The 26,675-nt window shown below is 40.1% G+C and overlaps 1 protein-coding gene across 1 annotated transcript in view; it reads right to left on the bottom strand.

Moving 5' to 3' along the window:
* MYH15 (myosin heavy chain 15) overlaps nt 1–23,204 on the bottom strand; it is a 151,082-nt gene extending 127,878 nt beyond the window's left edge. Inside the window, exons 1-10 of the mRNA XM_042902997.1 lie at nt 23,117–23,204; nt 18,946–19,052; nt 15,062–15,205; nt 13,221–13,377; nt 12,554–12,581; nt 11,166–11,259; nt 9,773–9,787; nt 9,309–9,401; nt 6,494–6,557; nt 6,308–6,403 (exon numbers count right to left, since the gene is read on the bottom strand). Coding sequence (XP_042758931.1) covers nt 6,308–6,403; nt 6,494–6,557; nt 9,309–9,401; nt 9,773–9,787; nt 11,166–11,259; nt 12,554–12,581; nt 13,221–13,377; nt 15,062–15,205; nt 18,946–19,052; nt 23,117–23,204 — 886 coding nt within the window. The remainder of the gene's footprint in view (nt 1–6,307; nt 6,404–6,493; nt 6,558–9,308; nt 9,402–9,772; nt 9,788–11,165; nt 11,260–12,553; nt 12,582–13,220; nt 13,378–15,061; nt 15,206–18,945; nt 19,053–23,116) is intronic.
* Between the last annotated feature and the right edge of the window lie 3,471 nt (nt 23,205–26,675).

Below are 26,675 nucleotides of genomic sequence, written 5' to 3' on the forward strand. Positions count from 1 at the left end.
ATCAAGTGGGATTCATTCCTGGGATGCAGGGCTGGTTCAACATTCGCAAATCGATCAACGTGATACATCACATTAACAAAAAAAAAGAGAAGAACCATATGATCCTGTCAATCGATGCAGAAAAGGCCTTTGACAAAATCCAGCACCCTTTCTTAATAAAAACCCTTGAGAAAGTCGGGATAGAAGGAACATACTTAAAGATCATAAAGGCCATTTATGAAAAGCCCACAGCTAACATCATCCTCAACGGGGAAAAACTGAGAGCTTTTTCCCTGAGATCAGGAACACGACAGGGATGCCCACTGTCACCGCTGCTGTTTAATATAGTGCTGGAAGTTCTAGCATCAGCAATCAGACAACAAAAGGAAATCAAAGGCATCAAAATTGGCAAAGATGAAGTCAAGCTTTCGCTTTTTGCAGATGACATGATATTATACATGGAAAATCCGATAGACTCCACCAAAAGTCTGCTAGAACTGATACATGAATTCAGCAAAGTTGCAGGATACAAAATCAATGTGCAGAAATCAGTTGCATTCTTATACACTAACAATGAAGCAACAGAAAGACAAATGAAGAAACTGATCCCATTCACAATTGCACCAAGAAGCATAAAATACCTAGGAATAAATCTAACCAAAGATGTAAAAGATCTGTATGCTGAAAACTATAGAAAGCTTACGCAGGTAATTGAAGAAGATATAAAGAAATGGAAAGACATTCCCTGCTCATGGATTGGAAGAATAAATATTGTCAAAATGTCAATACTACCCAAAGCTATCTACACATTCAATGCAATCCCAATCAAAATTGCACCAGCATTCTTCTCGAAACTAGAACAAGCAATCCTAAAATTCATATGGAACCACAAAAGGCCCCGAATAGCCAAAGTAATTTTGAAGAAGAAGACCAAAGCAGGAGGCATCACAATCCCAGACTTTAGCCTCTACTACAAAGCTGTCATCATCAAGACAGCATGGTATTGGCATAAAAACAGACACATAGACCAATGGAATAGAATAGAAACCCCAGAACTAGACCCACAAACGTATGGCCAACTCATCTTTGACAAAGCAGGAAAGAACATCCAATGGAAAAAAGACAGTCTCTTTAACAAATGGTGCTGGGAGAACTGGACAGCAACATGCAGAAGGTTGAAACTAGACCAATTTCTCACACCATTCACAAAAATAAACTCAAAATGGATAAAGGACCTGAATGTGAGACAGGAAACCATCAAAACCCTAGAGGAGAAAGCAGGAAAAGACCTCTCTGACCTCAGCCGTAGCAATCTCTTACTCGGCACATCCCCAAAGGCAAGGGAATTAAAAGCAAAAGTGAATTACTGGGACCTTATGAAGATAAAAAGCTTCTGCACAGCAAAGGAAACAACCAACAAAACTAAAAGGCAACCAACGGAATGGGAAAAGATATTTGCAAATGACACATCGGACAAAGGGCTAGTATCCAAAATCTATAAAGAGCTCATCAAACTCCACACCCGAAAAACAGATAACCCAGTGAAGAAATGGGCAGAAAACATGAATAGACACTTCTCTAAAGAAGACATCCGGATGGCCAACAGGCACATGAAAAGATGTTCAACGTCGCTCCTTATCAGGGAAATACAAATCAAAACCACACTCAGATACCACCTCACGCCAGTCAGAGTGGCCAAAATGAAGAAATCAGGAGACTATAGATGCTGGAGAGGATGTGGAGAAACAGGAACCCTCTTGCACTGTTGGTGGGAATGCAAATTGGTGCAGCCGCTCTGGAAAGCAGTGTGGAGGTTCCTCAGAAAATTAAAAATAGACCTACCCTATGACCCAGCAATAGCACTGCTAGGAATTTATCCAAGGGATACAGGAGTACTGATGCATAGGGGCACCTGTACCCCAATGTTTATAGCGGCACTCTCAACAATAGCCAAATTATGGAAAGAGCCTAAATGTCCATCAACTGATGAATGGATAAAGAAACTGTGGTTTATATACACAATGGAATACTACGTGGCAATGAGAAAAAATGAAATATGGCCTTTTGTAGCAACATGGATGGAACTGGAGAGTGTGATGCTAAGTGAAATAAGCCATACAGAGAAAGACAGATACCATATGGTTTCACTCTTATGTGGATCCTGAGAAACATAACAGAAACCCATGGGGGAGGGGAAGGAAAAAAAAAAAAAAAAAAAAAAGAGGTTAGAGAGGGAGAGAGCCAAAGCATTAGAGACTGTTAAAAAACTGAGAACAAACTGAGGGTTGATGGGGGGTGGGAGGGAGGGCAGGGTGGGAGGGAGGACAGGGTGGGTGATGGGTATTGAGGAGGGCACCTTTTGGGATGAGCACTGGGTGTTGTATGGAAACCAATTTGACAGTAAATTTCATATATTAAAAAATAAAAAAAATAAAAAAAAAATTGAAACAGAATAAACTTATTTAAAATAAAAAAAAAAAAATGTACAAACTAAATGCCTGAGTGTTTGAGGAACTCCGAAAGGCCTTTAGCTCAAAACATCTTCCCCCCTGGGCCTTATCAAAATTTGTTTTCAAGGAGCAATTAATTTTAATTGGGGTGAGGCTTGAAGTTACCTTGGAATATCATGTTAACAGAGATTCCTTTATTTAATTAATTTCATTTCTACCAAGAGAAATGGCCAAGAGAGAATGGAAAAAAAGCAAACAGTGAATACATTTTTGTGAGGCACTTATTAGGGCCAGGAAGACTATCTAGGCCACTAAAGGCCCACACACAAGATTGTTGACCAGGCTGTGGGCATGTGGAGAATGGGGGAGATTTTCAGGAGGGCTGGAGAGAGCACAGACAGGGGGCACGAGAGGATGCTAAAAGTCAACTGCTTCACAACCACAAAATGTGCCGGTGTCATTTCTAGATGTCTCTCTTCAATAGCAGATTCAGAGAGCCCTTTAAGAGTGAGTATTTTATCATTCAAGGCTGTTTTCCATGTCATCTTGACTTTAAATTTTACTTTTTGCATGGATGGCTGAATGCTCTCCAAGATTTAGCTGAGTTCACTATGAAAAGGAGCAAAACTAACCATTGGACAAAAAAAAAAAAAAAAAAAAAAAAAACAAAAAAACAAAAAACACCTTAAAATCACAAAGTTCTATAGCTAGTCCCTCTATGCCACATAAGTCATCATTGCCAATTTCTCACACTGCCATGTACCTCTGAAGAGGTTGTACACTGCCCAGCTCCAGAAAGAATCATTCGCATAGTCTACAGCTTGAATAGCATTCTCTAGAGTTAGGCCAGGCACCACCACCACACGCACATCTTGTTCCTCCTAACAACCAGTGGGGAGAAAAGGGAGTAAAGATATGAGACTAGTTCAAGAGAGACATAATGGGTAAAAGGAGTACAACTTAATATGCTCCGGACTAGGAGGTCCAGATGCTGACACTTTCTTCCCCCAGATGCATTCAGGCCACTAGTAGATGGATCAGGCACACCTCTTGGCAACTTCCACACTGCCTTACTGCCACATACTAAAGTGAGCACTTAGAGCAGTAAGCAAAATGTTAGGGATTCCAAGAGACAAGGTCATGTTTCTGACCTTTCACCCTAGAGTTTCTACACTAGTTGAATAGCAAGAATGGGTACGATAAATGAATAGAAAAAAATAGTAAAGGAGAGAAGAAAAAATAGGAAGGTATATGCAGCACCAATCTATACAGTTGGTATTAAGAATTAAGGAATTTCAAGGGGCCGTGTCTAAAGGGACTAAGAAAGTGAGTTTTAGCCATGGCTTGAACAAGGGTGAGCCTAAACTGAAAGGGAGTAAAGGCATGTTCCAGACCATGTAGAGACTAATTGGGGCCTGACTTTGGGGTAACCCATCACCCCATTTCCTAGGCTTCTTCAGTGGGTGGCCAGCCTCTTGACTGATTTTCCATACCCAGTTCTTCTATAATAGTTCTATAATAGGAAATTTGGACATTATCCTTATGTTGCTAAGATGTGTTCTCCTGTATCAATTCTTGGGAGATCTTTCTGAAGATCTCCTTTGGCAAACATGAATAAAAAGAGTTCAAATTTTAAAATGTCCCAAAGAATGACCAGTGGTGAGAACAAGTGGACTGACAATACCCAATATGGACCACCAGATGTCAGCCTTTGTACACTAATCAATCTCTGCAGCCCCCAAAGACTCCACAAGATCAATGAATTCAAGATAAGCATGGTTTTTCCATAGCAGCCCAGAGCCCTCAGATGGTTCTATTAGTAAACAGCTCCCCAAGCCTTGCAGTCACTGCTGGTACTTACATTGGACCCTCTGTGTCACATACCCTGTACAGCATAGAAATTTGTGCCAAGAATGTTAGATTTGGCAGGGCTAATCAAAGGGAGATTAAAAAAAAAATCTGTTCAAGGTTAGGTGGAGGGAAAGTGAGAAGAATAGTTGCTGCTTTCATATCACCTATTGTGCCTGTGGCAAATTTTCCAGTTTGCAGATATTTCCCCATTCAGTAAGAGCTCTTTGAAGTTGAAGGCCATGTGGTCAAAACACAGCCAAGTGTATGATTAGTATACTTAATCTAGGATAACAGGCTGGGGGGATTGTTCTCCATCAATTTGCTCGCCTGGATCTTCTATCTCATCCCACATCCATTCCTGTGGGAGCATCATTGTCCTCAGTGGTTTACCTCATATGCAAGACCTTTGCAATCCAATCAATTTGTCATTCTCCCCATCCAATGACTTCCCATAGCACCTAAAATTCACTATAAACTCTGCCAAAGCCTGTAAGAAGCTGCTTGATCTGGCCCTGCCCATCTCCCCCTTCGTTACCTTCTCTCCACCACCTGCAAGGGACATTTTGCTATTTCAAGAGTAAACCAAATTCATTCCTGCCTCAGCGTCTTTGCATTTACTGTTCCCTCTTCCTGGAACTTTATTCCTGGACATCTAGCCTACTTGCTTGCTTATTCATACTATGGTTTGTGAAAATATTGCCTTCTCAGAGAGATCTTGCCTGACCATTCTATCTAAAATATAACCACATACCCCCACCAAGCCCAAATTCACTCTGTCCCCTCACCCTACGTTTTTTGTAGACCTACCACTCTCTAAAATTATATATTTCTTTGTTTACTTTCTTATTACTTGTCTTCCATACTAGAATGTAAGCTCACAAGGGCAGAGACCTGTCTTATTTCTTCTCCAACACCCATGCTTAAGCAACAGTGCCTGGTGCACACACAGCAGCCCTACAATAAGTATTTGTTGAATGAATACATGAAGTTCATTCTCTTACCACACAAGTTACTTCTTCATTTCTGTTCATGGCACTACCTTTATCCTTGTCAAATTATAAAACTTGGGAGGATTTTTGACTCCTCACTTTCCCTCATTCCTGCAGTCATTGCTAAGACCTGTCTATTCCTCTATGAATCCACTTCCTTTTCTCCCATTCCCACTGACACTGCCTTCAACAATACCTTGTCATCTCACGGCAGGGCTGCTATAGTCACTTCCGTCTAGGATCTCCACCTTCCATCCCTCTTGCCCACCACACCAGCTTCATTGTCCCTGCCTTCAACAAATCATGACCTCCTATTACCCTCCCCCTATAACACACATGTAGATGCATGCACATACACATGCCCTCCCAACTCCTTGAGTTCAGAAACCATCAGAATAAAATCTCCACTATTCCTATAACAGATCCTTTCCTTCAGTCAACCGGGTCTCTCTGCTGCATGATCTTGCCCTACCCTTTCCTGTCACTGTACCCACTCTTCCTCCCATAGGAAATATCCTCCACTCACTCTGGTTAAATCCCCTTCCCATCCTTTATATCCCAACCCAAAGCCTCCCTTCTTTATAAAACTCTCATTGTCCACTACGCACCATAGTGGTGACTCCCACTTCTGGCCTCCTGTCTATACCACTCATGTGGTTCTAATCTTCTAATCATTGAAGGCCTTAAATTATTTAATATTCTTACACACATCTCTCTCTCTCTCTCTCTCTCTCTCTCATGCACGTGTGTACACACACACACACACACACGCACACATTCATTTATGCCTGCTGGGCATCCTACCCACTTCCAAACACTACTACATAGGGGGGGAAAGGGCTAACATTTACTCTCTAGCCATATAAAAGTATAGAACATTGGTTTTATGATTGGCTTAATAATTATTTACCTTATAGGATGAATAAACTGAGTTCTAAAGAGGCTAAGAGACTTATTAAGCAATCCTTTCCCAGGTCTGTAATCTGACTTCTGTCTTTTGTTTTAGTATGTCCCTAAGCTCCAGAATAATGCACTCACCATGAAGTTCTTTTTTTCCAGACAGAATTTGATAGAATATGTGGTAGTTTCTCTCTCCAGGCTGCTGGAAAATCACTCGGGATTTTTCGAACAAATCTGCAGGATGAGAAAAGGATAAAGATTCATACTTAGGTGTTCTTGCAAAACTTAGAAGAAAAGTAATCAAATAGTATAGTGGCTACTCACAAATATCGATGTCTGCAGATGACAGCTTGCCTCTGGCACAAAAGTGCATCCTGATGAATTTGCCCTAGGTGGACACAAAACACGGTCTCCTACTGAAACATTCCGAACAGTTGCAATGGTTTTATTACACACATTCCTCTCAAACTGACTACTTCCCCAAAGTTAAAAGAAAAATGCAACATGGGTCTGAGATGACACCACTTAATGCTAGGAGCAAGCCAGAATGACACCAGGATTGGCAGTGGTCCTGGATTCTAGTCTCAGATCTGCCGACTTCTAGCTGTGTATTTTTGTGGGTGTTCTTGAATCATCTCTGGGCCTCCGTGTTCTGATCTGAAAATGAGAAAACTATTCTCCAAACTATTCTCTATTGCTCCATGCAGCAAACTCTTTCATTTATTCAGCAAACATTTGTTGAGCACCTACTATGACCCAGGAAACCTGCTAGGCCATGGACATACCATGTTAGAAAAACAGGTGTGGTCCTTACTCTTCTAGATTCTAAGTGTAAGCAGCTAATGCAATGGCATTAACACAGGAACATTTGGTGAGTCTTGAATCAAGAAGAAAAGTCAGTTGTGCAGGAGTTCAGTGAGTAAAAGGAGTCTGACAGGTAGACAGTCACCAGGCACCATATCAGTAAGCCATGTGGGCCAGAGGAAGGAGTAAGATTTAATTTTATGTGTGCTCAGAAGATACTGGGAGATTTTAAGCAGAAAAAATGATGTGATCACATTTATGTTTTAAAAATACTACTTTGGCATAAATAACAGTTGGGGCTCCTTCCTTTCTTCTCATGAAAAGCCATAGGACAGGATCCAATGGTACAGAAAGGCTGCCCAGAGGTGACAGATCCAATGTCAGAAGCCACAAGCAGCTAAGGAGACACTCAGTGGGGGATGCCTGGGTGGCTCAGTCAGTTAAGTATCCTACTTCGGCTCAGGTCATGATCTCACTGCTCATGGGTTGGAGTCTGCGTCGGGCTCTGTGGAGCCCAGAGCCTGGAGCCTGCTTCAGATTCTGTGTCTCCCTCTCTCTTTGCCCCTCTCCCGCTTGTGCTCTGTCTCTATCTCCCCCAAATAAATAAACATTAAAAATAATAATAAAAAAAATAAGATGAAGCATCAGTGGCAGCTAGATCTTGCAGGATGGGGATGATAGTGCTGGGCAGAAGGCCAGCTGGTGGAGGTCATCCATTTAAAGAGGGAGTCAGAGCAGGATAGCAGCTGGGCAAGGGAAGGAGAGTGGCTACAAGCACTGGGATTGAGCCACTAAGTTAACAAATGTAGGGCAATGGGAACCACACACACACACACACACACACACACACACACACACAAAAGTACACACATATATGTGCATTTATACACATACATTTATGTATACATACATATATACACAGTATTAATTGAAATCATTTAACCTGAGTTTCTTAATTTTTGGACCCCTTTTTCTCTTTCCTTTTTCCTTCTCCCTTCCTTTCCTTCTACCTTCTATTCATCCATCTTTGTAGATTTTGCTTCTCTATTTTTTCTTCTATCCTTCCAACTTTTTTCTCACTCTTGTTCCTTTTCTTTCTTTTTTTTCCCTTAAATGTTTATTTATTTTGACAGATAGAGAGAGCAAGCACCAGCATGGGGAGAGAGGGAGAGAGAGACAGAGAAGAGAGAGAGAGAATCCCAAGCCAGCTCCACACTATCAGTGCAGAGCCTGACTCAGGGCTTGATCTCACAACAGTGAGATCATGACCTGAGCCAAAATCAAGAGTCAGATGCTTAACCAAGTGAACCACCCAGGCACCCCTCGTGTTCTTTTTCAATTGCTTTCTTTCCTTCTCATTTATCTTTATTTCTACTTGTTGTTTTTTCCTTTCTTCCTTTTACTTTTTCCTGTCTTATGTTCTTTTATCTTCTTTTCCTTTCCCTCTGTTTCCCTCTGTTCCTTCCTTTTCCCCTCTTCTTTTCCAGCTTTTTTTCACATTTCAGCAGAAAACGCTTTCACATTCTAATCAATCCCAAATCTAGCAGTTGTTTTATGGACCAATATTAGCACCTGCTATGCAGCCAGACATTACAAGCAGATGTAAGCACAGGCAGGGCAGTGCTAAGGCCCTGGATGGAAACTAGCCAAATCAGCATGAGGTGTTATGTAATTGTGCCCAAAGATTCAAACAGGAAGCCTTCTGCAAATTTCCTTGTAAATTATAGAGTGGCTCCCTGCCACTCATTTTTGGCATAAAATGGATTTGTGAAACTAGGGTTGGAAATCCAAATTCTTTCTCTATCCTGGGGCTGCAAGCTATCAAAAGCTATTTTAAAAAATGTTGTCTCCCAACAAAAAAATTCCCCGTGGAAAATATACAGAGGTAGGGGAGCCATAGCAAGAGTAGAAACAATAATTATACTAAGTGAATTAGGAAGTGCTTACTAAATCGATTTGTTATAAGGAGTATAGGAAATTATGAAAGAGAAAGTACTTTCAAATCTGTGAAATGTAATAAAATATAAAGCGTCATTGGAATTTGCTGGGTAAGCTTCCCTACTGGGAGTGGAAAGGAATTTGAAATTATTAAATATTTTCTTCCTAAAACTGACCAAATAGAAGCTCCTCAGGTTGCACATTTGTATGTAGTTTTAATGTCTTAATGATGAAACTGATCTCTTTCTTTTTCAAAGACTCTAACAATATTATAAACTTTAATCAAAGACCTCTTTGGTGTTCCAGATATTTTTTTACACCTATGTGCTAAGACATGAATTTTATCATTTGTTTCAAAATTAAAGACTCTGATATGATGCTTAATCATGCTACTTACAAAACGAGAGGAGTTGTCATTTCTAAGGGTTTTGGCATTTCCAAATGCTTCCAAGATAGGATTCACTTCACGGATTTGATCTTCTAAAGTCCCCTGAGATGCAGGTATGAGAAATAAAACAGATAAAATTTTCAGCAAAATTCTGTAATGTGATAAACCCTCCATTCCTAGGCCAGACCCAATTCTTGTTTTGATAACCAGTAGCTAAAAGCCATTTCCAGATTTGGTTATACAATGTTACTTTGGGATGGGAACTCAGAAAAATAGATGTATGAGAAAATGTCTTAATATACAATGCTTCTGTGAATATATGTGGGAGCTCATTTATTTGAAATGCTTCTCTTTTGGTTGGCATTGGCCTAAGTGGGAAAAGAACATAGAGATCTATATCCTATTTCCAAGCAAGTTTCATTCCTTATATTTTCCCCATTGTTAATCTCCATCTCTTCCCATCTAATTCTCACACCTGGGAATTTATCCTAAGATAACAGAACAGAATCTTGGCATTATTAAATTGATTTTTACCTTGCTACTATTCCTAAGTAATCTAGCAGTCCATGCCAAGCAGTGACTTGTGACATAAAGAGATATAGATATTTAATTGGTTAGGAGAAGGGGAAGGACTATCTTAGCCTAGAAATAACAGCATGAACAAAAATCAAAACTCAGTACAGAAAGATTAAAGATTTTATAAAAACCAGAAACCTAGTTCTTATGGTCCTGTTAACAATGTATGTTAACTATGTAACCAACCATGTAGTTTATAGTATTTAGGCATTTATAAATTGATAAATACTATGTCCCTTCTAAGTATTATGGGTCTACTATCCTTTAAATAAGTAAGGGGCTATTTAAGCAAAGATTTTCATAGAAGTGTTATGTATTATGTAATGTGTTATATATTATCATAAGGCTCAATGGCTCCACCAAACAAACTCACACCAAACAATCTAAAATGCACACAAAAATGAAGTAATATCTAGTGAATAACAGAGTTCAATGACACCTAAAGAAATCAATCAAATTCAGAAATGTGGGGGTTGGTAAAGAAACTTTTTATGGTTTGAAAATTGGACCAGTTTGTTATTTTGATATACTTCTTATTTGCAAAACAGCAGGATGGATCCAGAATTGAATTGAAAAGGCAAAATAACAATGCCAGACATAGAAAGATAAGAGGCTCTAACAGCTCAATAACTCATTGATTTTGAGTCCCACTCAGAATTATCTAATTTTATTTTGCGTACCAATTCTCATGGTCTAGTTACCCTCAAATTATTATGAAACTCATCAACATGTTAATGGAGCTTAACAAAACAAGCTAAATTAAAAATCACCAAAGATAAAATTAATTAAATAGAGAGGGAAGGTAAATAGAACCTGGAATATGATTAAAGTTGAGGGTATGTCCACCAGGCATTTGAGATCTGATCCAGGGGATAGTGGTAAAGGAAGCAGACTTTTACTGGTGCATATCTGTGGGAGTTTGACATTTCATGATAGCTAAAGGAATTCAGAAATATCAAAAGTAGCCATTCAAGGCACTGATGACCCTAGCCTTTAGGGAAGATGGCTTAGATCTTAAAAGTAATTCTCAGAGGGTTCAATCAACAAAGACTAAACCCTTGAAGCAAGTCTAAAACAAATTATGTAATTTTATATTTGGGAGTTATTGGTTTGAAGCACTTAATAATCCTCTCAAGAGGCAAAGATGGGGGAAAAAGACTTTTCTAAAATTTTCTAATTGTTCTGTGGTTCTTGTCTCCTCTTTTCTCCCCCAGAGTAATCAAGGCAGAGCTTCCATGATCAGCAGATAGGACCACTTCATCTTTCCTGCCAAGATATATGAACACTTACCAGCTTTTCCCTAGATTCACGCATGGTTCCTATGGTGGCAAAATACTGGATAATATGTTTGGTGTTCACAGTCTTTCCAGCACCAGATTCTCCTCTGTGATTGAAAATTCAATGACACAGTTAACTGGTTCAGAATACAAATGCAGTGAAAGTTAAATATATTTTTCCCAAGAAGGGACATTTCTATGGAAAAAATGGAACTTAAGAGAAAACTTTAAAGAGATGTAGATATTTAATTGGTTGGGAGAAGGGGAAGGACTATCTCAGGCTCTAAAAACAGCACGAACAAAAATCAAAACTCAGTACAGAAAGATTAAAGATTTTATAAAAACCAGAAGCCTGTTCCTCATGCTCCTGTTAACAAAGAGCTGAAGAGCACCTCTATTAATTAAAGACTGGTCTCCTCATTACCAACTGTTCAAGGGATTTTTACATATTGAGGCTATCAGATGGCTAGGTCCAACCCCCTCCCTAAGAAGAGGGCCTACCAATCATTCCATCTGGCAGTTGGGTTTTAGACTTCCCTTTTACCTTTGATAACCAGTTAACTTTGTAATGTGGGAAGAAAACACAGTGGTGATAGCTTCATCACTCAAAGCATCATAGGATCAAGGTCTGCCTTTATCTGTATGAAACTCCAGGAAATAGTCTATCTTCTCTGCAAAAGGCTGAACACTAACTACCCATCTAGCTGCAAGATTCTGAGACTGTTATTCTTCTCAGGATGACTGGAGCCAATGGAGAGCCCAACACACAAGGTGACAACATTATTGCATAGGAAGACTAACAACTTTAGCATTTCACTGCCTCTTAGGTCTTAGCCTCTCCCCTCAGCCACCATGCTGACAGTCTACCTGGCCAATCAATGCTCTTCTCATCAAAATTAACATACAATGTGGTATCACTGAAGTATTTTTCCTTCCATTTTTCCTCCAAGTTTCACCATCTCTTAGTTCCTACTACTTAATATACCTTGGTCTGCTCAATCTGACTGCCCAGATAATAGCAGATTATATGTTCTGTGGTCATACCCATTGGACTTTCATTCTCTCTGTCCAATTAGCCAGTCCAAAGACCTTTGAAAATGCTTATATGGACAGGGAGTTCTCCAAGAAGATGACTAAAATCAGCTTGTGTACTAGGAGTTCTAAAAGATTTACTAAAATGGTGGAAGCAGTCTAGCTAGTACCAATTTTAGAGTAATCACTGACTAAAGTGTTATGACAATTTCCTGAGTATCTTATTCTTGCCTAGAATGTATTCTGTATCTAAAGAGCAAACAATTCAAATACAGTGAATTTATGTTTTATTCCCAGTGAAAAGTAGGTGTCTGTTTCCATTGAAACTCTCACAGCTGGCCAAAAAGAAGAGGCAAGGCAAACACTTACGTCAAAAGTACAGACTGATTCTCTCGAGCTACAAAAGAAAAGAAAATGTCAGAACATTCTTTTGCCAGAGCTTCTACGTATTGGCAAACTTATTCAAAATTTCCTTGGTTGCAGTTTGAAGTCAGACACAAGGGAAAGGATTTGCTCTCAGTTGGAAAAAAAATACCATTTAAATAGTACAGAGTAAAATAGATTTTTCCCTTGCCCCTATATATGCCAGTCATAAGAACATACAAATCTCAGGCCTATTCTCTTGCTCCAAATACAAATGATAACTGACTAATGGTTGACATTTTTGCCATTTTAAGCCTTTTAAGAAGCATGGTGCTACAATAGCTACAGAGAAACTTCTTTGTGCCAGAAAGTCTAGCAGGAGCTTTATGTAATAAAAGCTGCCATCTACAGGGGGCTTACTCTGGGCCAGCCACTGGGATGAGCACTTTCAATGCATTATCTCACTTAATTTGACGTGTGAGCTAATCGTCTCCAGAACCCTAGGAGGCAGGCTCTATTTTGCCCATGTTTTATCCAAAAGAAACAGAGGCTTCAAGTGATTAGGTAACTGTAAAGGCCACGCTCTGTTCACAATGCCTACGTGACTCTTAGTGACACGGAGAGAAAGTAGATCAGATATTTTTACCTTTCATTTTGTAGGGCAGCCACTTACTGTGAAGCATATCCTGAAAGGCATTATCGGCAACAGCGAAGATGTGAGGGGGAGCTTCTGATCGCCTCTTCCCTTTGTAGGCAGCCATGACTTCTTTCTGATACACTGGAAGCCACTTGTAAGGGTTTATGCTCACACAGAAGAGACCTGAATATGTCTGAGGAAAAATCAGAGAAGATTTCAGAAAACAGGTTAGAAATACTTCCAGGTTTGTCAGCTCTCTCACTGCCAGATAATATTTGCTGAAATATTTACTCATAAAGGAACTAAAAGGAGGAGAGCTTTTAGATTCTTACAGAGAGGGGACTATAACAGGAGGAGATAGAATCAGGTTAGAGTGGCAGCAGGACCTGGGGTTACCTCTTCCCAGGGAGATGCGCTAACTACTAACATGTCTGACACACACACCTTTTGAAGACAGAGAGCACGCCGTCAGTAGGCTGAGCAGCCATCAGGCATTTGAGGCCAGAAGGTGGCTTGTGTTTCAATAAGATCTGGAACCTGGTTTTTAAGGCACTGAGGGGGAGTAGTTCATTTGGGTCACTGAGTCACTATAATGGTTGAATTGTGACCCTAAAAAGATACATTCAGATCCTAATCCCCACAACCTGTGAATGCGATCTTATTTGGAAAAAGGATCTTTGCAGGTATAATTAAGTTAGGGATCTCAAGATGATAATGTGGGTGGGCCTTAAATCCAATGGCTGGTGTCTTTATAAGACACACAGAGAGTAGATACGGACACACAGAAGAGACAGTGATGTGAAGACAGAGGCAGAGACTGGAGTGGTATGGCCACAAGGAATGCCAGCAGCCACTAGAAGCTGGAAGGGGTAAGGAATGATTCTCCCCTAGAGACTCCAAAGGGAGCATGACCCTGTTGGTTTGATTTGATTTTGGACTTCTTGTCTCTAGAACTGTGACATAATAAACTTCTGTTGTTTTAAGCCAACTGGTTTGTAATAATTTTGTTACAGCATCCAAGGAAACTAATATAGTCATGTAATTACAGCTTCCAAGGGGAACTAATATAGTCATGTAGTAAATCAAAGTGCCAAGGAGCAAGTTGACTACATTTCATGGCTTCTATAGCAATGGATCCCATATGCCACCATTTTGGCCCAATCTACTGAGTGCTGCTTCTGTTGAAAGGGTTCTGAGTAAATCAAAGAATTTGAGCAACCATCGCCAATTTAATGATGATGAAAAAATCATTCTACTTACTGAGCCCAAACGAGGTGACAGGCACTGCACTGTCTGTTTTACATTCTCTTATTTAATCCTCCAGGCTACCTTGGAGAGTCAAGCATTCTTATCCCATTTTACAGATAAGGTGACCTCAAGAAGTTAAGAAACTTAAAGACTAGTAAGTGACAAAACTAGCATTCGGACAAAACTAGCATTTGGCTCTAAGCCTTATGCCTTTACTCTAGCTTGACAACCTAGGGAAAGGGATATGAATGTTGACAAATTAAAATTGGGGAAATGTTAAGATCCCTTTCCAGTGGGCATTCCTCAAGAATTATTCCCATGTGAGTCACCTGGGTGGCCCAGTCAGTTAAGCGTCTGACTTCGGCTCAGGTCATGATCTCTTAGTTCTTCAGTTTGAGTCCTACCTACTCTCTGCTGTCAGTGCAGAGCCTGTTTCAGATCCTCTGTCTCCCTCTCTCTCTGCCCCTCCCCTGCATACATGTTCTGTCTCTCAAAAATAAATAAAAACATTTAAAAAATTATCCCCATGTGAGTATGCTTAATTTCAAGGTAAGCGCTTATCCAAAAGAGGGCTGAGACATTGCCAATATGAGTGCCAACATATTTCACAGTAAAGCATATATACATACATAGATCATCCAATGGTCATAGCGCCTCTTCAGGGTATGCAGCACAGATGCTTCATTGAGATGAATCAGCATTGCCACATCTTCAATCATTTCAAACTTTGGGGGATTCATCTGCTGAACTTCGTCCTCCTTGACACTCAGATTCTGCAGAGAAGAGAAAAATATAATATGTATTTTCCTATTTTATGTTCCTTCATTTTGCCATGCATTGGAAAGAATCTTCAAAGAGTCGAGAAAAAGATGCCTCTTGAGAGGATGGGGCCATAAGTTTAACCCACCCTAATGAAAGAAACAGGAGTTTCTCCTGCCCACGATCACTCCTTGCCTGAAGATGAAGTTTAACAAAGTTTTTGTTGAATCAAAATATTCTATCTTGCAGAGATCTAATCCTATGGCTCCTTACTGACTCTGGTTGCCTCTGAGAGCACACACATCATATTGCATATGATTTGGCACCTCTCTTAATGTTTAGGTTTCGAAGAAGGAATTTGGATAGAAAGATTGAGGAGGCAGATGAATCCTTCCAGACTTTGTTCAAGACCTATCCTCTTCCTCAAACCTTTCCCCACTCCCTTAGCTCATTTTTAAAAAAATCTTTTACCATATAAACAACCTGTACTATACTGACACTAACTCTTGTGTATGTTTTAATAATTAACTGTGTTAGACTATTTCTCATCTAGATTATAAACACTTGAAGAAGGAGTTTTGATGTTTTCTTTTATAATTACTAAAACATCTATTATAATGTGATATATAATGTGATGTGACATGGTAGGTACTCAATAAATATTGATCTCCTGATGAAAATGGATGTATTGCAACCAAATAGTTGTCTAGAGTTGCTCTCAAAGTTTCCTAACACCATCTCTTACAGCCCTTTTCTTTGCTTAAAAAACATTGGTATCAACTGATGACTCCATTTAATCCCAGTTGGTGATGGCTTCTTCTCACATTCTCCATAATCTTGATCAAATTCCTACCCAAAGTCTGCTTCAGCATTGTTCCAATAGTAATCCCTTTTGTTCTGAATCCTTTTAATTTCCATATTTCAAGGACTCCTTTTCTGTAGAACATAACCAGGTTCTCTTGCATCTTTAAATATCTCCCCTTAGCTCTGATTCTATTATTCTCTCTTCTTTCATTGCCAACTTTCTTCCATAAGTATTATTCTACACTCACTGGCTTTGTTGCCTCTGTTAATATTACAAAGACTGTTCATATGGTTATGAAAAGTGTGGTTACTTCTAACATCAGGAGGAAGAAGGCTGGAGCTAGGGAGATAGAGTAGGAATGGGTAAATGGTACCATCATCACATGGTGGAAGGACAAACAGGACAAAGCAAACCCCTTTAGACTCTTCTCTCTACATCATTAACTTATTGCTTTCATGCTCTTCTTCCTACGATTTCTTTTGAAAATCATAATTATAGCCATATTATATTTACAAATCACCTTAAATACTGTGGAAAGGCCACAGTTTTGGAACATATGCTCAGACAAGAAAGCCTCTCATTTGGAAGCCTAATAAAATAGGGTTGGACTCCATCAAGAAAGTGAAAAGACAACACTGGGAGAAAATCTTTGCAAATCATATATCTGATAAGGGACTTGTATCCAGAATATATAAAGAACTCTTAAAATGCAACAAAAAAAGCAACAAACCAATTAAAAATGGGCAAAAGGTTTGATTAGACATTTCTCCAAGGATACACAAATGGCCAATCAGCACGTGAAAAGATGCTCAATATCATTTAGTGATTAGGGAAATACAAATAAAATCACACTCAAATACCACTTCACACCCATTAGAATGGCTATAATCTAAAAGATAATAATATGTGTCAGTGAGAATGTAGAGAAGTTACAACCCTTGCGTATTGCTGCAGGAATATAAAATGATGCAGCCACTTTGGAAGACATTTTGGAAGTTCTTCAAAATGTCAAATATAGGAGGTACCATATGACCCAGCAATTCTCGTAGGTATATACACAAGAGAAATTAATACATCCACATAAAAACTTGCATGTGTGCGTTCATGGTGGCATTATTCTTAATAGCCAAAACATGTAAACAACCTAAATGTCTATCAACTGGTGAATGAACAAATGTGGTGTGTCCATACTATGGAATATTATTCAACTATAAGAAGGAATAAAGTATTGATATATCTTACAACATGAATGAACTCCAAAACCATTATACTAAGTGAAAGAAGCCAGACACAAAAGGTCATATGTTGTATGATCCCATTTATCTGAAATTCCAGAATAGGCATATCTGTAGAGAAATAACACAGATCAGAGGGGACAAAAGGGAGTGACTGCTAATGGGTACAAGATTTCTTTTGGGGATAATGAAAATATTCTAAAATTAGATTACAGTGATTGTTGCATAATTCTTTAAATATACTAAAAACTGAATTGCACACTTTAAAGAGGTGAACTATATGATATGTAAATTATATCTCAATTAAGTTGTTTTTAAAAAATTGTCATAAACAATGATGGAAAAGAGACATTCAAATCTACTTTCTCTCTTTTAATAAGAGATAGTCCCAAGGCTGAAGGACCCCTCTGTTTCCTTATTTAGGACATTCTCAATTTTTTCCTGGCCACCAATGTATGTTCCTGCTGATAATGCCCAAGTTTTTCCCTTAATTACATTAATCATATAAAATCTAGCTATTCTGGGATTTTTAAGGTCCAGATACTGCCAAAAAGACCTATTAAGACACCATACATAGTAATTTATAAGTAGCCTCCAGAATTTTACAACTCAAATGGCAATGCTTTAGATTATAAATTGCCCAGATGCAAAGATAAGGGCGCAAAAAAGGAGGAACTTTCTTGGTAAGGGTTACTTCTGTTTGTTATGGAGTTGAGCCAGAATCGGAAGGAGATTGGAGACAATATGGGCAAGGAATCATCTATAAAATCTACCAGGAATTGTTCATTCGAGTCAGACCAGCAATAGGGCCCAGTTCACCACCATGGGAATGGCAGGTAACCTGAGTTCAGTAATGTGGGTGAAGGTCCTGAGAATGGACTGTCTGCTGCCCTGGTGACAGGGAGAAGGGTTTGAAGGCCATTACACATTTACTTCACATGCCCTCCATGACACCTTACAGACTAGCTTATGCCCAACACTTGCCCTACTAACCTCTTTCAAAGGTCATAAGTGACCTCCTAATTCTGAAACTCTTTTCCCAAGGCCTTAATTGCCTTTTCTAATATTTGGCATTATTGACCATGCCTCATCTCTTGGCTTCTCTGGCACTGTGCTATTCTTAGTCAAATTATCCCTCTCTTTCTCAATCCTATGAACAAAACTTGCTTCATAGTTTTTTAGGTCATTATTCACTGCAAGGGGCACCTTTTGAAAACAACAAAACTTGAAATATTGATGAAAGAAGTGGAATTGTGAATTCTAGGGTCCATGATCTTTACCACCTGGCAATTGTTTTACTCTGATTTACTCAGTGTTTGTCATTGAATCTTTGATAGGAAGTGGAGCAGCTTCTCAAAGATGTATGAAATTTCCAAACGTGTATCTGGGGCATCTCCTACCCCAGGTTTTTTGTTTTTTTTGTTTTGTTTTGTTTTGTTTGAGAGAGCACACGTGCACAAGTGGAGGAGGGACAGAAAGAGAGAGAGAATCCCAAGAAAGCTCCACACTCAGTGCAGAGCCCAACTCGGGGCTCAATCTCAAGACCCTGGGATCATGACCTGAGTCGAAATCAAAAGATGCTCAACCAACTGAGCCACCAAGGCGCCCCTCCTACACTAGGTTTCTAATTAAACTATTAGAGAAAGGACATATTTAGTTATTTGATTAAATGGAGAACTTAGTTATCCCTGAGATGAAAGAAAGATCCCTTTACCTTTCCATCTGTCGTCTCAACGATTATTTTGCCATCATTTTCACTCCCTTTAACCTCAGCCTCAACATATGCATTTCTGCCATCGCGAATCCAGCATTTCTTTTTTCCTACAGAGGAAGAAAAAAGATTATAACCATAGTATTTGCACAAAATATACATTGGGCACTTTTGTACTGATAGATATGATCTCATTTCTGCTAGTTCTGCTTGGTGACTTGGAATCACCAATACAGGAAATTGCAGAGTTAGATAAAATCATCAAAGCTCATCCTGAAGATAGCCCCGCACACTGACTCTGTAGGAACAAGAAACACTTGAGCAAGCTGAGGCTGGGAACATCACAGACCATTTTGCTACAAGACAATTACTGGCCAACACCTTATAAGCCATTCTTCCCAACCCTAACACTTACCTCTCACTCACAGTCTCAGGTCCTGAGTGGTTGTCTTGGTGCCTTACCCTTCCCAGCTCCCCTCCAAAACACTTCACTCAGAAAGGTCTGGTTACAACTAAGTGAAAATTAGGTTAGTGGCCATTTCTGTCTTTCTGGCTTTCTTTAGACCTTATTTTTAATATTGGAATAAAAGCCTGCTATGAAAATTACATGGTAGAATTAGAGATGTGGGATTAAGAGAAGAGAATGTGGGTTATTTTTGCCATACAGCATAGCAGCTTCATATTATTTCCCACTATATATTGTTTTTCTCTCCTTGGCCTCCTCACTTCCACGCCCCACTCCTAAGTAAAGCAGCCCTCCACAATGCGATTAACCAATAAGAAGCTTCGGGTAAAATGAAACACTCTTACAACACCTGAGACAGCTTCTTTGGGCCTCACTTAGATGCTTCTCAGGTTCTCTCCCACCTGAGACAGATAGCCAGGGAAGATGAATAAGAAAACTACTTTTAAGGGAAAGCGAGTCTTACCAGAAGCTCATGGAAGTCCCAAGTCACAGATCCTCAAGTAGATAGGGGGGAAGGGAGAGGAGAGCATTTGGCTGAAAGAGGGAAAATCCGAACTCATGAATAGGGGGAGCCCCATTACAACCATGGCATGGGTGGGTCTTGCCAACTCCAACACTACCACCACCCCAACACATGAAACAAAAGTTAGGAGGCCTCATTGGTGCTGGACAGGCAGCCCTCACCAGAGGCTCTCCCCAGAGGTGGACAGTAGGACTTGGGGACAGTGTGAGGTGAGGTGAGGGAGCATTCGCCCTTCCTTCCACCGTGTTTGTCTCTGCAAAGAATTTTCTTGCACACTTTCTTGCTGTCCCAGTCTTCACTGTTCTCCCTTCCCTGTTTCCTTAATTACAACCAATTCACCACTAGAATTGCTGGGCAAGAAGATTTTTATATTCCTATCAAACTGATTTTGCATTTGCTTCTACTTGTCATTTGTGTTTTAAATGCTGGTTTTGCATTATATTTATTATTTTGGTCTCTTTTTTACAAAAATGGATTTTGCTTTGTGTTATGTCTATGAAAAGAGGCATGTTTTCAAAAAGTACCTATTTTGCATAAATTTTGTGTGTTTAAGGTAAATAAATGCACTGCATTTTACACCAAATGTTATCACTTGAAAGAAACATGGATATACCTGGCAGGATTTCCACTTTTTTTTTTTTTAAATTTTAGAAAAAAACCTGAGAAAAGAGATCAAGAGAGTTGTCCATAGTCACATAGCTAATTAGTGGCAGTCATTAGAATAATGACTCTAGAAATTAAATCAATCACCCACCTCCTAAATCAGAGCTCTTCCATTATAGCATGCTTCCTGTCTCGTATATGCTTAGCTTTGTTCCTTCAATTTTTCTCTCAGGATTAGGTTCATCACCTGCCTCATGGTTAGCCCTTTCTTTTATCATTCCTGGAAATGGTGAGGGAGAATTTCTGGAAACCCTTACCTATCTGAGGGCCAGTCCCTAACAGGGATGTTTTTGAAGATAAAGTAAAAGAACTCAATTTTTAAGTTTTAAGTTTTTTGTATTCATGAATAATTGCAGAGATGGAAATGCAAACAGCAATGGTTTTGAGTCAGGCCACCTGGATTTTAGTCTTGGCTTTGCTAGTAACAACTCTTTGGGCCTTAGTTTTCCCATCTGTAAACTCAGGAGGTTTGTCTATATGGTTTCATATTTTTAGATGACTAAATATCTTTTCTAATATAAAGGCAATGTGCGTTTAATGGAGAAAACTGAAAAAGTAGAGAAACATAAAGAATTTTTTTAATCACCCATGGGGCTCCATGGGTTCGGTCAGAAGAACATGTGAGTCTTGATCTTGGATCATGAGTTCAAGTCCCACGTTGGGTGTAGAGATTACCAAAATAAATAAATAAATTAATTAATTAATTAATTTAAAAAACTGAAAAAAATGTCACTTATAATGGAACAACTCAGAGATAGTCACTATCATCTATCTGAAGCATTTCTTTCCAGTCTTTTTTCTATACTATTGATTAAGATTGTAGTAATACTATTTCAGTTTGGTAGCCATTCAAAATAGATTGTTTATGGGTTCTAACATAAAAATCATCTACATTTAGCTTTGGAATGGTGTTTGTGTTTATCTCTAAAAGCACACTTTCTCCCTGACACCCAGAAATTCTAGTTTTCCTTCCCAGGTCAGATAACAATGTATTGTGTTTGTTTTTCATGTTTATTGTCACAGTAGGTCCCCATGGAGGAAGGTAGGCAGGGCAAGTATCCAAGTATCATCATCCTATTTGACAGGTGAGGAAACAAAGGCTTAGTAAAGTGAAGTGATTTGCTCTAATTACACAGCTGGAGAGGGTCGAGGCCAGGGAATGTGAACCCAAGACTACTTGCCAAATACTCTGATCACACTGCTTCCATTTGGCCTGAGTTCAAAAAAGCAAACTCCATTGTCTACTCCCCCAAAAGGATGAAAATCTTTTGCTTACTCTCATCTTTTTTGCTGCTACTGCATTTCTATGAGGAAAACCATTTGGCCAATGAAAAATTAATGAAAAATTACTGCTATTTTTAAGTTATTTACAGTGCTAATTCTATTAAATGCATCATCCAATTATCTCTAATGTTTTGGCCTAATTTTTATTTTCTCACTTGGCACCACTGCGATCTTGTCCTTCATTATCTGACTACCTGTGATAAGCTTCCGCATGACCAGTTCTGACCTCAGGGATAGTTCTGTTACTGTATTTGATTTGATGGATTATAATTAGCTACTCTAAAATCCAATCATCGTAATGAAATCCGATGACTGGAAACTGGGAGCTGATCCAGGACTGGTCTATGATGGAAATATAATGTCCTACATAACTGGTTTGAATTGTAATTGGTCATCTAAAAGTCTAATGTTGACTAATTGTGGGTACTAGAACAACACTCAGTCAGTATTTATATTACATTGTTGAATAATTTTGGAATTAAGATATGTAGGTGGCTTGATGCTAGATCACACCGTGAATCTGACTTGAAATCTCTAATTAGCTGAAATTCAGAAGATGACTATGCAGCCCAGCCACGTAAAAAAGGAGGGCGAAATGTGACATTTATTTAGAGATTTTAATGTAGAACTCAGCCTTTATCTTGAGGGTAAATCCTCATTAGCCTTTGTCCTTGTCTGTAACTACCAAGAGATTATTCATCAGGGTGAGCAAGTCTCCCAATTATCTCTTACTGAGTGTTGGTTGAGTGACCTTGCTGACCTGGAAGATAAGCAGAGGGCAAAGTTCCAAGATTAGAAAAGTCTGAGGAGGGCCAGGGAAAACTTCCATTTCCCCTGCCTTCCCCAAAGCTTTTCCTTCCTTCTTCCTTGGAATGTATCAACCCTGCCCATGGTCAAAGTCCCAGGCCCCCGTCTGTTTTCACCCATACTAAGGGGTTTCTGAGAAAGGCTTTATCTGGCCCACCCCCAGGAGTGTCTGTGCTATCACAAAGAGAAAGGGAGTAAGCAGGGCTTGGGCTTGATCTGCCTCCCAGCTGTCCTCCTCTTCCTTGCAGACTCATCCCTACCCAGGCCACTTGGCTCCTTGCTTACTCATTCGAAGGTCCATAGAGGTGAATGCATCCCAAGCAAATAAGTTAGGTTCCAGGACGGATGACTCTTCTCAACCAATCAAGTATCTCAGCTGCCACCCAGAAGCAGTAAAATAAAGTGAAGACAGAGGCCACCACAAGTCTTACCATCAAAGGCCACGGCCTGTAGCAAAAGCAGCTCAGCCTGGCTTCTTCTAAGGAAGGCTGCAGCCTCTCCAAGCTCCGACAGATCCATCCTTCTTCAAGTGATCCACCAAAACAGGCTTGGGCCTGAAAGAGAGCTACAAGGATTCACTCTGTAGAGAAGATAGGTGCAGGAAGAAATTGGTAGACATGGGGTACCAGGCACTAATCCAAGACACTATTCACTATAGACAGACTAAGAAGGGTTAAATCTTTTTAACTATGTCCACACCTCCTCTCTCTCTGCATGCCTCAAGTGTATGACAAAGCTGGACTCAAGAACATCTCACTGTAGTGAGGCCAACTTACCTGCCAGGCACAGGAAGCACAGTGCCTATCGTCCATGATGCTTTCAGGGACCCACAAAGGTAGCTGAATAATAATTTTGTTTAAAATCAGAATGAAGGAGCACCTGGGTGGCTCAGTCAGTTAAGTGTCCGACTTCAGCTCAGGTCATGATCTCACGGTTCCTGAGTTCAGGCCCCACGTTGGGCTCTGTGCTGACAGCTCAGAGCCTGGAGCCTGCTTCAGATGTCTCCCTCTTTCTCTGCCCCTCCCCTAGTCATGCTCTCTCTCTCAAAAATAAATAAACATTAACAAATTTTTAAAAATCAGAATGAAAACATAAGTATAATATTAATGATATACAATAATGAATCCATCCTGGGTTATATTAATTAGTCTTTATGCCAATGCAGTTGCAAAACCCTATTTTTAATACTTTTTGTGAAGGAAGACACCCACAAAGACAAAAGTGCTTGGGGCCCATGAAAGTCCACAATGCACCCCTGAACCACAAAGTCCTGATTGTGGCAGGTGGTAGAATGGGTCAGACTGAGAAACATCCAGTTGTGAACACTAGATGCCTTGACAGGAGTGGAGGAAAGGTTTCCAGTCTTCTAGGGGCATCCAGGAAGAGGGAGCACTGTAGCCAGATTACGGTGACAAAGGGGAGAAGTCATCCAGACTAGTGTTCAGCATTAGAGAGTACAGGAGTAACAATGTGAGTATCCCACAGAGATGAGTGTCTGGGAGCAGAGGGGACACAAAACTATGATAGGAAAAAATAGGATTGAGTAGGCAGAGAGGGAAAGAATAGGACCTGAGGTCCCTGGGTAGGGAAACACACATATTTTGGAACAATGTTAGGAGTGTCTGACCACGGCAAATCCCCTCAGGTGTAAGGTTCCCCTTAAGAATGTAACAGACACCACCCACTCCCCCTCAGGTTCCCCTCAGGAATTTGACAAAAGGCCTAAATATGGCCATGGGCCACCCCTCATACAATGTAAATGAGCCAATAAGGAATGGACCACCCAGAGCTATCAGGCCAATAAAGGTGGGACCTGAGAGGGAACAGGGAGGAAAGGAGGGCTATCCAAAACCTTATAAAACAAGGACCCTTGCCTATAGTCTTGGGTATTCTCTTTCAAAGTCCCCCTCTCTGTAAAGAAAGCTTTCCTACTATTCTTCTCTGGTCTTATACTCTAATGAACTTTTGCCTGTTGCTCATTTTGTGTCTATCTGTTTATTCTTCAAACCAGTGAGACAACAAACCCTGGGTTTTGAGGCAAAGAATCCTGCAACACTACTGGCCAACAGACATTTGGGAAGCAGCAGGGAAGCACAGGTTGGAGGTGGGAAGCAGGTTGCATGCTGAAGGCAATGAGTGGCTGTGGGTGGACCAGTTCATCAGCTCAGGTGAGGCAAGTGCTAGTCTTGGAAGGGCTGGTGGCTGGGCAAACTATCAGGGTTAATTTCAGTGTGTGTTCACTCTGTACCAAACACTTTACTTATTTTATCTTTAATCTTCACACTTTACACTTGATAACAAGGAGAAGAAATGAAATCTGGGCTATCATGATCCAAAATAAGAGGTCATTCCTTCTAATTGGACAAAAGAGTCTTAGGCTTTTCCTCTCCACTCAAGGTTGCACAGCAACTGTTATTTGCCCCATTTTACAGACAAGTAGGTAGAGCAGGACTTGCCACAGTTACTTAGCTCTGGTGCTGCTCTTGAGGACTGATCAGCACCATGGTCTACACCCTCCAGAAGAAACTAATCGCTTTCTATTTCACACATGGGTGACAATGAACAAACCCAATAAAATAATGCATTGCTGAACTTGATCTACTCTTTTTTGTGTGGTGGTTTGGGTGTGACCAGCAATAACACCTCTGGGATCTAAGGAATGTGATTTAAAGCTAAGACTAGTGGTCCAGGCTAGAGTCCATTTTATGTCTGCCAGAAAACAGGCATGTGACTTGTGGGAAATCACTTAACTCCCTCTAGGTTCAGTTTCCTCCCCTGCACAAGGCAAGGACTAGTCATAATCTGTGGATACATTTCTTGAGGTAGAGAGAAGAGAACTATGCAAGGGAAGCAATGAGCAAAAGCCCAGAAATGGGACTGAGGGTGAAATCTCCCAGGAGAAAAAGCTGAAACTGACCTTTCCACAGGTGAGCACTCAGACTAAGGATATGTAACGATAATAATAATAAACATTTGAATAGGTAGAAGGGAGCAAGAAAAAGGAAAGCTTAGAAAGCTAGGCAGAGAAATTTAGGAATAAACACTACAGGAAACATTGCAGACAGGGTGAGAATATGAAGGAAGCAGTATTTTAGGAAAATGGCTCTGGCAGCATATTCAGGGAGGGTTGGAACAGGGAGAAGTTGTAGTCAGGGAGACAAATTGCGGCTCCATATTTGTGAGGGGATTGGACTGAATCCTCCCCGCTCACTCTGTGTGGCTTCCTGATGGCTTGCACCCCATAGATAGAAGAGCTCAGGAAGTATATTGTGGCTATAGAAGATCTCCATAAATGTGTGTGTGTGTGTGTGTGTGTGTGTGTGTGTGTGCGCACGCACTTCTGGAAAAGATACCTAAGGAACAGGCAGGAATGGGAACAGGATATGGGTGGGGGAAGGAGACAGTTACCTTTCACTTCCTACTTTTCTGGTCTATTTTAGTTTGTGGCATGTTCATGCATTTTCATAACAGATTTTTAAAAGTAGTTCTTATTATAACATCCAAGGATAAAAGATCACATCAAGACAGAGCACACAGCTGTGTAAATCTCTTTCCTAGTCTGGACCACTTTGCATATTTAAAGGTATACAAAGAACAGAAAGTGTCAAAAGCAGTACCAGATAGGAGAAAACTGAATGTGCCGAGAGCAGAGAGGCCCTGGCAACTCTTTGGAGGCAGGAAGCTGAGATCAAGACATGACCCACGTGAGCAAAGGAAGGATAGACTCTTCCTTCCCTCTTGGCCTCCTGTATACATCCGTTAACCCAATGCTCCAACTGTCCCCTGGGCCCATTTACTATCAAGTTGCACACATGGCTTTAGAATTTGACAGAATAACAGACTTATCACAGCCCGGTCAACCAACGTCTTAAAATAGAAAATGAAAAAGCCCAAACTCCCAAAAGAAGTAAACAAATTAACCTTGCCAGCAAAATAAACAAAAGGTGTATTTTAATCATGATAGAGAAACATAGATGAGTGTAGAACTAA

This window comes from Panthera leo, chromosome C2 (genome assembly GCF_018350215.1).
Source record: "Panthera leo isolate Ple1 chromosome C2, P.leo_Ple1_pat1.1, whole genome shotgun sequence".
Lineage (NCBI taxonomy): Eukaryota > Metazoa > Chordata > Mammalia > Carnivora > Felidae > Panthera > Panthera leo.